At 30.4% G+C, this 14,898-nt stretch overlaps 1 protein-coding gene across 1 annotated transcript; it reads right to left on the reverse strand.

The window, feature by feature from the left end:
• Nucleotides 1–498: 498 nt before the first annotated feature.
• Nucleotides 499–8,793, reverse strand: LOC132713080 (E3 ubiquitin-protein ligase TRIM33-like). Its single transcript, XM_060695541.1, has 3 exons — nt 8,685–8,793; nt 3,910–4,239; nt 499–2,439 (listed from the first exon to the last, which is right to left on the reverse strand). Exons 2-3 carry the CDS (start codon nt 4,236–4,238, stop codon nt 1,659–1,661), a joined length of 1,110 nt encoding a protein of 369 aa, XP_060551524.1. The 5' UTR covers nt 4,239; nt 8,685–8,793; the 3' UTR covers nt 499–1,658.
• Between the last annotated feature and the right edge of the window lie 6,105 nt (nt 8,794–14,898).

The raw sequence follows: 14,898 nt of genomic DNA on the forward strand, positions 1-14,898 counted from the left end.
ACAGAAATAGGTAGATATATTTTTTAATTTCATACAGAAAATCACTTTGCCAAACAAATATGATTATTATCTCAGTTTTTTTCTTGGTATCAATTTTTAATGACGTCATATTTCTTTGGATTTAGCTCAATACAGGATTGGAGCAGTACCTCTAGACGCTTGCAGAAATCATGATCACAAAATAGACAAATATCGTTTTTTTTCGCCGATTTTTACATTTTTCCTTCATTATCGTACTTAATTCTGTGTGAAAAGATGAATTAGACCTGTTTAAGTTCATTCCGTTGGGTAAAAAGGCAAGATTTTAGCATTTTATCATTCAAGCGCCTTGTCCGGTATATACCGGAATACGGTATTTAGTGTGGTAATATTTCCGAACAGCCGTTTATATAGGGCTATATAACCTGTCAAAAAACTAATAGTGAACGTTTAAAAATTTATTTTTAAAATTACTTCCCTTTAACCGCTGATCTTCAACTAAACTGTCAGCGACATACAATGAAAAAAAATACAGACATGTTCTTTCTGTTTATACTTAATATCGTGAATAAATTGCAGTTAAACTGCAAAGTTCATTTTTAAAATGCTATGGGAAAAGAACAAACAAAATTCATTTATTTGCATACAAATGTACATGTAACATACAAAACATACATAGCATAACATAGAAAGACACATTTCTAAAAACTATTTCAGCACAGAATATAACATTAATTTATTAACTCAAAACGTTTTATAAAGTTATATCAGTATAGTGCAACGTAATTGTAAAGTTACAAATGTATACAAAATTCACATGACATGGTATTCTAGTTGCATTCAGTTGTATTATAAGTAAAAACACTTCAATTAACAGTAATGATTACTAGTTATATTACTAAATAAACAATAATTTAAACTGTTAAATGGCAATATTCTTGTTGCCAAGGGATCGTGATTCGAACAAAATATTGAATAAATAAAATCACACTACATAGTCTACAGTAATTTCATATTATAAACGAAACTTGTGACATGTTTATTATATAAAAATTAGAATCTTAATGCACCTATCCCTACAAATATCTATTTGATATTCAAGTACATTCAGACATGCTTTATTCTTCCAACTCAAGTACTTTTATTGTATTTAAATAGTTAGAAGTCACAATGAGCGTGTTTCTTTTTTTATCAAAGCAAATGTTTATAGGGAACATTAAACCACAGTTTGCCGCTACTATCTCTCTTTTACAGTTCCCATCTTTGCTGAACATCACGATATTATGGGAATTGAATCCGCACAAAAACACAGTACCATCACCAGCAACACATACAGCACGACAGACTTGAAGTCTACCATCCCTCAGCTCCCTCATCACTGTACCATCTTTATTAAAACATACAGCACCATCAGACAAATATGCAACGATCACAGTATCACCAGTCACAGACATATGTTGGGGAATTGATTTAAATATCCTGTTAACATTGTGATTTTTATCAACAGATTTGATCAAAGTACCTGCAGTATTATATATGTTAATACCACCACCAGTAGATACCCAAAGTCCACCATCACAATATGTCATTCCATAATAACCCCCGCCTGATATTGAAATACATCTGGCTTTAGACAGAGATGTTTCAACAGATACAAACTGGACTGTGTTGTTGGTCATCTAAATAGCGACTTCATTGCTGCAGATACAACATATGCCAGTGGGATTGGCATCTAATGCACAACTTTCTACGGCGTTGTATTTAAGGTCAAGCATTTTAACATTCCTGTTTGTATAATATGTTAGCAAGATTCTACCGTCTGGTAGTTGACATATATCAGAGATTGCGTATGTATTTATGTCACTGTTCACATTGTAATCTTTCATTGCCTTCACTTTGTATTGCTTTGGTTTTGTCAATTGTTTGCCTTCTTGAACCTGACCAAAAGAATCAACTGATGAAACAAATTCTGCTAATGCTTTATTAGCTGTAAAACTGATTGAACATATTCCTTTAGAAACGGATTGTGCATGTAATTCTCTGGCATTTTTAATAGTCTTCTTTGTCAGATTCAAGTGAATGAATTGCTGCTCTGCGGTAAGACTATCAATTGACTTCAGGAGCTGTAAACTCTCCTTCAAAGACTCAATCATACTAGATGCTGTGCTGATTTCATGCTCAAGTCCAAATTTCATAATGTCATACTTTTTGGTTACAGATTGCTTTGCCTCTTGTTTCAATTTTCTGATGCGCTGTATCATCTTTTCCTCAATATCATGTAATGTCTTGTCTATGTCTTTCCTTTCCTCCTCAAGTGAAGACAGATTGTGCTTTTGTTTCTCTGTTGCATTTATTAAGGTTTCCTTAGCTGTCGTTATTTCATCAGAGAGGCGATTAATCTCGGTGCGATTTACACTGGACATCAACTTGGACTCAATTCTGTCTACATATTCACAAGCTCTGAAATATATACAATGTATAACATGATGTAATAATTAACATCAGTAATACATGTCATGTATCACAATACTACAACGTGACTGTTTCACTTTTTTCGTTGGTTTTATCTTCTTATTTTTTTCGTAGGCCTATTCGAAAAAAGAAGATATCTTAGTGTTTGACATCGCAGTGGAATACTCAAAATCTTCATCGGGATTTGAAAATGTCCGTATTAAAGGAAATGAACAGTAGTATGAAAACTATAATTCAATACAATAGAATTAAATGCATATCATCATTTTTTAATTCAATGCATTTCTAAATGCAAACCGTCAGTTACATGTCTAATTGATTTTAAAAGCACTGGATTTTGTTAAATTACATTACTTTACAATCACCGGTATTAATAACATCAAACGTTATTTAACCTAAAATAAAATAAAATACAAAAGTGTGTTTAAAAAAATATGGTATAACCAGAGCCACGCCGGGCGGAGGCAAAACTTGACATTTTTTTACTTTTTAGGTCTGTCTAGTCATACTAAGTCTTGTAGTTTTGTGCAAGTATGACTCATTTTTATGAATAGATAACAAAAAAAATCATCTGACTAATCAAGGTTATTTAAAGGTCAAGGTCTAAATTACTCAACATGTCCGTTTCGTCACAAGTGTTATGCTGTACTCGACGTTTGAATCAACGCTGTACATGAATAACAAAGTTATGACAACTCACTAAAATTCAATAATTTGACCTTGACGGTCAATGTCATTTCAATCTCAAGGTTTAGGTCAGTTCATATTTAGGAGATTCTTTCCAAATGTTTTCTTCGTCCAAGTATGAAGATAATCCTTTCATTTATTACAAAATTCAATTTAAATTTGATATTCATTAAGGTCTTATCTTATAAAAGGTTTTATCTTAATATTTAGTCACTCCATTTATTAATTATAACAAAGTTAAAGCCAGTTTCAGAAAAAAGAGAAAATTGTAATAATTTGGCATTCAAGGCCAAGGTCATTTAGGAGAGAAGGTCAAAGTATTTCTGGTTAACTTGCAGGTTTATCCTAAAAGATTGTTGTGTTCAAGTGTGATGACAATCTATGGTATCATCACCAATAGCCAAAATCAGCAACAAACAAACAAATTTAGACAGTTGACCTTAAAGGGCAATGTCATTCATGAACGAAGGTCCAGTTTGAAGGTCTTGTTTCTAGGCTTGTTGTGACCAAATATAAAGACAATCCATAATAAACTTTAAAAGTTATAATCAAGGTTAAAGTTTGCGGACGGCAGCAGGAACACAGTCAATACCACTATTTTTTTCTTATAAAAAATACCGTCGAAATGAAAATGTCATACATGATTATCATTTCAGGACAAATGATAAACATGTTAACTAATTGCATGCCATATGTGAAAAGTTTAGCTTAAGATTTTATATGAATAATAAAGCTACATGAAATGTATCAATTTTAAATGAAATGCGTTGCCTGTGATCTGTTGCTATGCACATGGTACAATAAACCATATCATGTGTTCTGCAAATCATCTCTATATCTCGGTCCGGATGATAGAGGCATTTAGTTTTAGCAACAGAAAGACTGTGTTTGGCATCCTTTTTATCAACCAGGTTGTGTGATTTTGTAGCATTCCGCCTAGTATGCTGCCTTGTACATCTTGTACAGAGATACTCGTCGCACTCAGGACAATATTTCACAGCTTCTTCATTGATATTGTCCTCTCCACATGGTGTGCAGCAGTTTTCATCACAGGCACCAGAGCCATCTGTAAACGACGGGAAGGAAGTTTCTTCGGCCATTCTACAATATAAAAAGTTGTTCATATGTATACTTAATAATATTTAGCGACAGTCACACTAAACGCATTTGAAAATGCTTCCGTAAATATAAAGAATAATTTAATATTTACCTATTTAGATGCTCTGCTGAACCGTATATGTCACGGAAATAATATGTAACACACGAGTGAAATATCATGCGCAAACTGATATGGTACACAAAATGTGACATATATGAGCGGTGAAGTTTTATACACACACATTGTGCAGACTCAGTACATGATTATAATAATAGCAACATTATAAATGTTTTAAATTTATATGCATGGCAATGTTGTTGAATTATTTGGAATCATATTTTGCAGAGTTATTAAAGTTTGTAATTGATTGAATGGAAGTAAAATTGTGCAGACTCAGTACATGATTATGATAATACATGTTATAACATTATTGTTGTATTAGATTTATATGTATTGCAATGCTTTTGAATTCTTTGGAATAATATTTTGCCGAGATATTTCAGTTTGTATCAAACATTTTGAAAGTCACTTTTACTGCATTTTAATCTTATCCATTAAAGACAGTTAAATAAATTGTAATTAATTAAATATGGAAATATGATGACTTGTTGATGATGCAAATGTAATGATGATGTTGTTGTTGTTGTTGTTGACGATAATAATGATGATTGTAATGATAATGATATTGTTGTTGCTTATAGTAATGTAGGGTAAATGATGATCTTGTTGGAAGTGACCATAATGATGATAATGATGATGATCACTATAGTCGTTTTTCATAGAAGTATTCTCAATTATTGTCGTCTTCTTGATTGTTAATTATGATCTTGATGACACATGTGATGACAATGATGATGATGATGATGATTAATAATAAGAATAATAATAATAGTCAGAATTATTCAACAAACATTGATGATGATAATGATGATAATAATGCAAGTGATTTATAATTAAAATAATAATAATAATAATAATAATAATTATAATAAAATCATCATGACCATCATCATCATCATTATTATTATTTTATTATTTTTTTGGTATGTTTATTGCTCCAATGGTGATGAAATTTCGGTAAGGTAGGTCGTAGTACTGCTGCTACTTAGTTAAATGTAAGTCGTGTAAATAAAGAACTAGTTATGTTAACGATGATTGTTGTGATGACAAGATGAACTTTTTTGTGATGAAAAGTATGTGGCTGTTGTTCAAAATGATGATGGGGATAAGTAGGGGTACGTGTGTTAGCAATGTCTCTGGTGCTTTGCAAGAAAAACTGGAAACTTCTCCAGATAATTAAGATGTGGGGGCTATTGATTGTATGCAAAATGTATCTTACCGTTATGACGCACACGCACCTAGCTAATTATGTAACATATGAGCTTAGCAGGTGATATTCCCGGGCTGAATTTGTTTTTTAAAAGTGGTCAAGGAAAAGTTTAAAACGGCGATAAAGGTCATTTATAATAAAATATCACCAAAGTGTAAACTATATAATTTATAAATGTTTTATCTTTCAAAGACGTTAAGACATTTCACGAAAAAGTATGCAGGGTACAAAAATATAATTTGGTAAGTATGTCGCATTCCTTAACAGGGTTCCTACAAGTAACTAAGTTTCCTATAGGCCATGCTGAACGCGAAAATGATATAACTAATTGAATAAACTTTCTATATTGAAGTGGGTGAACCTTTGTGTGAATTTTCCTTTGATATATATTAAGTATATAATCTCTTTCACACTTTCTTTGTGTCTTTAATTGACAGTATGTTGTTTAATGAATTGAAAGCAAAACATGAATACAAATGGAACTGGCAACACATAGCATGTGATACCGGCAAATTTAATTAATTTGTGAGCAACATTTTGTAACAAAGGTAAATACAAATTGATATTTTTTATTCTTACAATAAGTGGATAAACAATTTATGTATATTTTATTCCATTCATTCATTCATTGACATGCAATAAACTGATAAAGCCTCAATGGATGAAAGTGTCTTGTATAAGAGTGGGCAATACGATCGTCATGAATTAAGGGCTGAGGAATTCTTGGAGAAAGTTGGTGAAATTTATAGACGTTAATAAAAGTGTGGTTTTCTGATTTAAAGAAATATAGACAATGTCTATTAACTTCTCATATCATATATAACTCAAAATGTAAATAAAAAAATATATATATACATGTATATATGTTTGTTCTCTCTATGTTATATTTCAATGATGTAATATATCTAAGTGTTTGTCAGCTGTAAATTGTTGTTCATGTTGTTATGCGCTAAATTATAGGTTTTACTGAAGGTGGATTGAATTACAACACAAAGTTCCGTTTTATAATTTAATGTCACTTTTTAGTTGAATACCACAAACATTTATTATATATTAAATATACACAGGTTATTCTGATAGATATTAAAAACCAAAACAATTATTTCTAGTGGAAAGCCACAATGTTATCACTTGGAAATCCAAAATTTAACTGACTTTAAATTTTGTACATGTATTTTTACAATATTTTTAAAATTGTTTTCGTTTAAAACTGACCAATAGAATTTTAACATTTTTGTGTTTTAAATAACAAAATGACCAATTAGGTTTCAATACAAAATAATGTAACATAGCAACATAGAATTTATAACAAAAATCATTACCTTGGCATTTTATCAGTCATAAGGTTTAACAACCTAATAAGTAAAGACAGCTTAATTGACATTATTACCTTAATATAATAAAACTTTTAGCACAATTGATTGTACAAAGAGGAAAAGCCACATTTTAATCTTTCGGTTACATAATTTTGAATTTGACATCCGTTATTAAAACATATAATATATTGTAACTTAACATGTTTGAAATTTTACACATTGTTTTGAAAATATTGCCTTTTTAGAAAATTATTATATTTATAAGTTTTTTGTGTTTAAAAGAAATTAACATGCATAATTATTTATTTTTTTTTAAAATTTCTCCACCACGTGTTATGCGCTAAAATTATAGGTTTTACTGAAGGTGGATTAAATTACAACACAAAGTTCCGTTTCATATTAATGTCACTTTTTTCGTGAAATATCACAAACATTTATTATATATTAAATATACACAGGTTATTCTAATAAATATAAAAAAACCAAAACAATTATTTCTAGTGGAAAGCCACAATGTTATCACTTGGAAATCCAAAATTTAACTAACTTTAAATTTTCTACATGTATTTTTACAATTTCGGTTACATAATTTTAAATTTGACATCCGTTATTAAAACATATAATGTTACATAAATAATAGAATCCTATAATTATTATACTAAAATGAATAAAATTTCTAACTTGTACTGTTGTATACAGTATATTTACTAAACTCATTACCATTGATTCGCTTATTGTTTTCATGTTTACTGTTTTGACAAGTATTACGTGACTTATAGGCCCAATGGGCCGGGTGCATGCCTTTATGTAACTGTATATTGTCGTCATTATTTATGTTTGCACATGTCACTTTAATAAAATATTTTCTTACTTACTTACTTATAATATTTGTAACTTAACATATTTAAAATTTTACACATTGTTTTAAAAATATGGCCTTTTTAGAAAATAATTATATTTATATGTTTTTGTGTTTAAAAGAAATTAACATTCATATTCATTTTTTAAACAAAAAAGGATTTTTATTATTTTTCGGCTGCACAACTATGTTATGTTTTATTGCATGTTAAATAAATTATTATATGTTTTATTGGTTTATGAATTAATTACTGAAAAAAATATTTCATGTTAGAAATGACTGTAAATTTTCCTTTCATTAAAAAATTATTAATCAAATAATACTAGAAATAATTAAAATAAACATATAAAAGCATTATGTTGTTGACTATTTACTTTATTGAAAAGAAATTGGATGGTGAAGTGTCTGGGGTGAAGTGTCTTGCTACCCTATCCGCGACATACACACATTTTTTTTTAAAACAGTGACAACGCAAAAAAATCATGGGGCTAGAAATCGGCCCCAGTACTCATAAGTTTAGATCAAGATACGTACCTGAAATAAAATTTATCTTGACTTTTGTGTTCTCTTTATATTAGTCCATTCTATTGTTTACAATAACAACTTATTTACTTTGAACGGTCATTTTGCGACTTGTTTAACTACTAGTGTATACAAGATTAAAATCGGTTTAAACGTTCTTTTAATAAACTGGCTACTTTTAGGCGTTATGAAAATTTTATGGTCAACATTTACGAAAGTGCAACATATTTAATGCCAGTTCTTTTGATTATTTATTGTGTAAAGTATTAACCGAGGTGGTAAAGATCGATATCATAGATTTAAACAAACAATGGCATTTTTACGTTATTATGAAAAGAAATAGTTATTTTAATGGCTGTAAAACATTGTTTAAAACATATCAACTTCTGCTACTATAAAAATCAGTTTGATATATCTTACCTTATTTAGCTCTTAAGTAAAACTCCATAAAAGAAACATGAATCTTTTAACAAATTTGATCCTAGTTTAGTTTTCGTTAAACCGGTGTCTCGTGTAATTTCTAATCGTAACATTCACATATCTATTCTAGTATGAAAATGCGGCTTTGTACTGCAAAATTTATAGACGTGTAGAAGAAGTGTAAATTAAAGTCAAGACAAGTTGATGTTTACCTTCCACTTATTTAATATATAACAATTCTATTATAAGTTTGATATGATGTAACTGATATCTTATTATTCTTAATTATTTAGTTTATAACTGCAATATCAATCAAACGGACTAAATTTAAATGTAAATAAACTTAACAAAAACAACATCCCGCTTAATATAAGTCACCAACATAATTATCAATTTAATGTATTATTCAAATTCAAGTACTCTGTTGCGTTTGACCACGGATTTACATTACATATGTAATATAAATCCGTGGTTTGACATGGTCGTTGGCTTGAAACAATAAAATGTATGGTTAAACATTTCAAACAACACCATGATTGAGTGTAGAAACTTTTTATATATCATGACTCTTACGAGACAGTTTATTGCAATACTGGTTGTAACAGCGATTTCCTTCGACTATCGCACTACACTCAGACTTTAACTTAATTTAGAAATGTCTGTTAGAATATGCATGTACTATCATTATTACAACTGTATTAATTGTAGTCTAATTAAAAACAGAGCCATGAACATGATTGGTTTATGTTCAATTCATTTTAAGTTTGAATGATGAAGGGGGTTCATGTCAATTCTGCAGGACTCTGACAAAACTTGGGCTGGTAATAACGGTGTGTTTAAATCAGGAGGAACAGTTATTTCCAATATTTCATCGTACATAGTAATTGCGCTTTATTGTCACTACCATTATGGAAAAATTAATAAAACTGGTACTATGTAACATAGAACGTTTCATCAGCCATATATATTTCTATCAACTAATTTTAAATAGTAATTGATTTTTTTGTTCTATGAAATTTAAAACTCTCTAAAAATTTAAGACACATGACTGACAAAAAAGCTGATCCTCATTTATCTTTTTGCGAATTGCTTACCCATGCAACGGTTTATACTTTGAGTTAAACGAAGTTAAAGTGGTAACATTGTGTCATAGACAGCAATACATGCATGCTATATGGTACCAAACATGGTATATTAGTAATAGTTCTTGTCACAAAGTTCACCCGAGAAAATATTTTGAACATACTTTGATTGAAATATTTGTTTTTAAATGTTGGCGTCTTTACAGAAACTTTTTATGAACAATAATAATAATCATTTAGTGTCAGAGACATACATTGAAAATTGACCATTGTATCGTAGTCTATAAATTGTTTATTGTGGTTTGTACATGTCATGTTCTGCTATTAGCATCGTGTTTAAATTGGCAAAATAAATGTTATAACGAGCAAATTATGGAGATTATTTCTAGCATGATGCTCGTTTTTATTTTACTGAAATAATCAAAGTTCATACACAGACATTTGGTAACGACAGTTTCACTTAAAGATCCTGTATGTTATGTAAATAATTTACAAAAAGTATATGAAAGGTTTGATAAACGGTAAATGTGATCATGGTACGGAAAAAAAATCAAAATTTGTAATTTATTTCAGAAAATAAATTGATGAAAATTCTTCGACGTTTACTCGGTGTTCCTAAATATAGCACAACGGCACGTCATCAGCAACACATGGTCGGTCACGTGACCCATTTTTCAAGTAAAAAAAACATGGATGCCGAAGACAGCGACTAATCAAGGACAGTAGGCTATTTTTATAATTTTACTTTTCTTTTTTCATTTTAAAGATTAACCTGACCTGTAGCAAAAACGCGAGATACGCCGCTATGTCTGTTTAGACGCTGTGTGGGCATGTGTCAGTGACCTCTGTTAATTTACATATTATAATGATGTAACATTACCATCGATTGTTTACGACGATAACCATGCGACTTATTACATTCTGACCGCCGGAATTGTTTTGTTATTCATTTGAAGACCATCTTTAACACATACAAAACTATTATCTTTTTTCTTCTATTTAACGTAATATGAAATGTTACAGGATTTTTAAAGTAACGACCACTTTATTATCTATTTTTAATTATGTTTTAAAGTTACTACTCTACAAATGACAAAAACAATTGAAGATATACAGAAAGCTAAGAGGCAGAGATTTAAAGAAAAGAATAACGGGGCCTTCTTGATAGTTTGAGAAAAACATCTACATGTATAATAAATATATGTACCAATAATTCGATCTCTTCAACGGCCATACGGCAGCATACAACCAGGAGCAGATTTTGTCGAATAATCGAGCACTTGTGGATATGTAAGTCAGTTAAACAATCAGAACAGAGCGAGAATGATGGTCAGAATTTACTGTCCAAACAGTTTAAATTTACAAAGAATAAGAATATTAAAAATGCTGTTACTACGATACCGGGTAGATATTATGGTCCAGTGACAGTAACAACTGACTGAGCTTAGCAATATGCGTATTTGATTGACAGTTATCAAATACTTAACTGAATCTTTCGTGATAAACTTTTATCTGATTTCATTTAAAATGAGAAACATGCCCACTTTGTTTCCAGAAATTAGTGTTACATTGGAGAGGTCTTTTTTACAGCAGGCATTATTTCTGCTCGACAATCAAACATTTGACCAGTTAATACTATTTTAGAAAAACTGACGTTAACTTGTTTCCGCAGAATATTTTCACGTAACTTTATATTCGATTGATTAATTGATCTAGCTTACTATTTTACTTAAAGAAACGACGGAAAGGAACCATTTTCGGCCATTCTGCAGTAAACAAACTTATTTAATTCATGTACGTTGCTTTTAGTGGCTAAACATAAGATAATTTAAACATCATTTAAATTTACCACAGTTCTTTGGAATCACCAAAATTATAAAAGTCGTATGTCGGCACGTTTCTCCTTCATGGTGGAGGAAGACCCCGTATTTCTCTTAATTGCTATATAGCACAATTGAAAAGGAAAGAAAAGACTCTCTGTCTTCCGCAAACTAGCTGGACAACTTCTTAAGATTACACAATAGTACCGGATGGGACTTTAAGGGGTTAAAGGAAAGAAATTATTGAATATTATTTAGTGTGTGCTAGACAATCACATAATGCAAATACATGTGTTTTTTCTTTGTATTTTCTTTGTTCTTTAACTTGCAAATACATGTGTCTATTACGTATGCATGTTGATTTAATTCATCCATTTTTGTGTTATGCATACATAATGTCATTCATTTTCATCCTATATGTATCGTTCAATATTATATCATTCATCAAATACTCGTGCCGACTCAATAGACAGGGTACCAGATTATAGATCGGGAAATATGAAATTAGTCAACGCCTATAAACGGGGAAGTCGGTTGAAATAATCGTTCATCATCTTTTACAATTTTGGCCATTCGGTATTTAATGCACTGCTTCCGTTTATTCTGGTTCCCTGTCCTATTATGGTTCCTATAAAAGTGCACTGGACATCAGTCTACGCATCAGTTTACAATAAAAAATCCTCCTTGTAATTAGAAATGTTGCGATGTATCAATGTCCCAAAATATTCCAGTACATCCGGCGAAAGTTTTCAAACCATCACTTTCTAGCAAGTACCTGTACAAGTGAAATGTTAAGGAAATGAATATCAATTCTGAGTGCATTGTTGTAGAATAATGCACGGTTTGAGTTCAAATGCGTATTATAATAATCTCGAAGGTCGACAGGTGTGATTTATTAGAAAGCATTTGTTAGAAAAACCATGCATTATTATACTAAAGTGCACAAAGAATTAATATCAATTTCCGTTCTAACACGTCAAGAAAAAAATATAGTTGGACTTTATGCTTGGTTGTTAAATTTTGTTTTCACCTCAGAGTTTCCAATAGAAACGTTCTTTAAAGGCTTTTCCAGCCGATTAAAAAAAATTGTCGTTAAGTCTACCGCGTGTAGAAACATTTTGAGAATAACGGATTATGAAACGTTAATTAATTGTTTGTGTGTTTGTTTTATTTCACTATATATTTTCAAGCGAAATAGAAAGTATTTATAGTGAAATAAATATGAAATTTAACTGTTTTTTTAAGGCTTTTGTTTTGACTGTTATTGCACGTGCTGTTTGGTGCTACATTTTGACGTCACTTAACGAACACTTTAAACGTCTGACTGAATTAGATATATTGGTGTTTGGATTTATTTTCTTAGTTCGAACGTTTTCTAACATTTCAGATAGTTTTCATAAATACGTTCAACAAAAGTTGTAACAGTTTTTATTTATCAGATTATTCAAACAAAATGGCGCCGACAATGTGTCGGTTCAAAATACAGAGGGAGGAAATAAAAACGGCGAGCGTATGTTGTGAAATATATGAGGCTTCCGGCCTTCTTTTTTATATAAGAGAAATCTCCGATAAGGTTACAATGGAGAAATTAATATCAAAATGTAACTAAAAATTGATTACAGTCTAACTTGCCCATGCGACCACGTGTATTTTTAAATTCTCTCTATTTCTTTAATGTATGAAGCGACTTTTGCTCAACGCGACCAGCAACCGCTATTTAGTCAACTAATTGAGGTCAATCATTAAACGACCACTTTAACCTGTCTGGTAATTGTGTTTTTAGAGAACGATGCCTCGTATTGTCACAAGTGTCAACAATCAAAACATAATATATAAATGTGTGAAAAACTTCCTAAACGGTTTTAGCGTATGCAAAAATCAGATTGTTTACGTAAGCCATCATTTATTCAGTCAGAAATCTGTAATGGATTGCAATGTCTCTGCCATTGTCTTGTCCATGATTGTGACATTTCCTTTCAACCATGTCTGAAGGTATCACTAATTTTACTTGGTTTTACTATTAGTTTAATCTGATGGTGAACACTCCAAAATCAGTCAAAAGCCATGACACGTACTCGAGATCCAACCAAGAAATCACATACCTACGGAAGCGTCCTGGTGCCAATTTAACATGTTCTATAAAAAACTGATAACTCCTATGTAGGACTTTGTAACTCCTACGTATGACTTTATGACTCCTACGTAGGAGATAAAAAGGCCTATTTAGGAGTTTATAACTCCTACGTAGGACTTTATAAGTGTTCCTCTACGTAGGAGTTATTAACTCCTAATTAGGCTTTTTTATCTTCTACGTAGGAGTTTTCAATTTTAATAGAACATGTTAAATTGGGACAAGGACGCTTCCGTTCCTGCATATAAAGAAAATTTATCATGAGATGAAAGCAGTAATAATTATTTAGCTACAATGCCGATCAATTTTATATCTAAATTCAGTATTGTCATGAATAGAAAATAATGTTAACAGGAAGAAATACTTCATGGTGCAACCCTAGTTTAATTTACAGTATATAGATTTGCGTTGACTACTGATCAATACTTTTCGAAAGTGTTTCAATAAGCTTATAGCTTCCAACACAATCGAACTAAAATAAATTTGTATACACTAATATTTTTAAACAAACAAATTATGGATTCAAATATGATAGTAATTAAGTTCTATCAAACATTTACTAAACATGATTTAACTAAAAATTGACCCTCTTACTTAAGAAAAATACTTAAATTATCATTTAACATGAACAAACTACTTATGCCATACTGTTTGCTTTCTTAGCTACACTGTTATTATGTACAAAAACGAGAACATTATGTTATACAAGAATATTTATTTTTCATTACTGTAGTTTTGTAGTTTTAATTATATTTCTTACCAAAACGATAATACAGCAGCTAATTCATGTCATTTGTATTCCAACAAGATGCATCGGATACTGACGTCTTTCATCGCATCGCTGCCCTCAATCTAAATATCTACACGAACAAAATATTTTATTAAATTTTATGACAATTTAAATTGGTGATATGGCTTGACAGTTTGTACTTTACTCAAGTTTCAGTTAGAAGAAAATATATTTTTTATTATTATACGCAGACGATATTGTTATATTCGCAAACTCACCCGAAAAACTCCAAAAAAAGTATTGATTTATTATACAATTATTGTGAGCTGTGGAAAATGAAGGTGAATGTCTCTAAAACAAAAATTATATTTTTTAAAAAGGTGGAACATTACCACGAATTTAGAATTTTTATACAATGAACAGTCTATTCAGATTGTGAACATTTTTTTTT

This window comes from Ruditapes philippinarum, unplaced genomic scaffold (genome assembly GCF_026571515.1).
Source record: "Ruditapes philippinarum isolate M1 unplaced genomic scaffold, ASM2657151v2 ctg2333_1_1_1_1, whole genome shotgun sequence".
NCBI lineage: Eukaryota > Metazoa > Mollusca > Bivalvia > Venerida > Veneridae > Ruditapes > Ruditapes philippinarum.

Coding starts and splice junctions, on each gene's coding strand:
- LOC132713080 (XM_060695541.1), bottom strand. CDS start 4,238: ATGGCCGAAGAAACTTCCTTCCCGTCGTTTACAGATGGCTCTGGTGCC. Junction 2,440..3,909: donor TGCATAGCAACAGATCACAG/GCAACGCATTTC, acceptor TATATATTTCAG/AGCTTGTGAATATGTAGACA.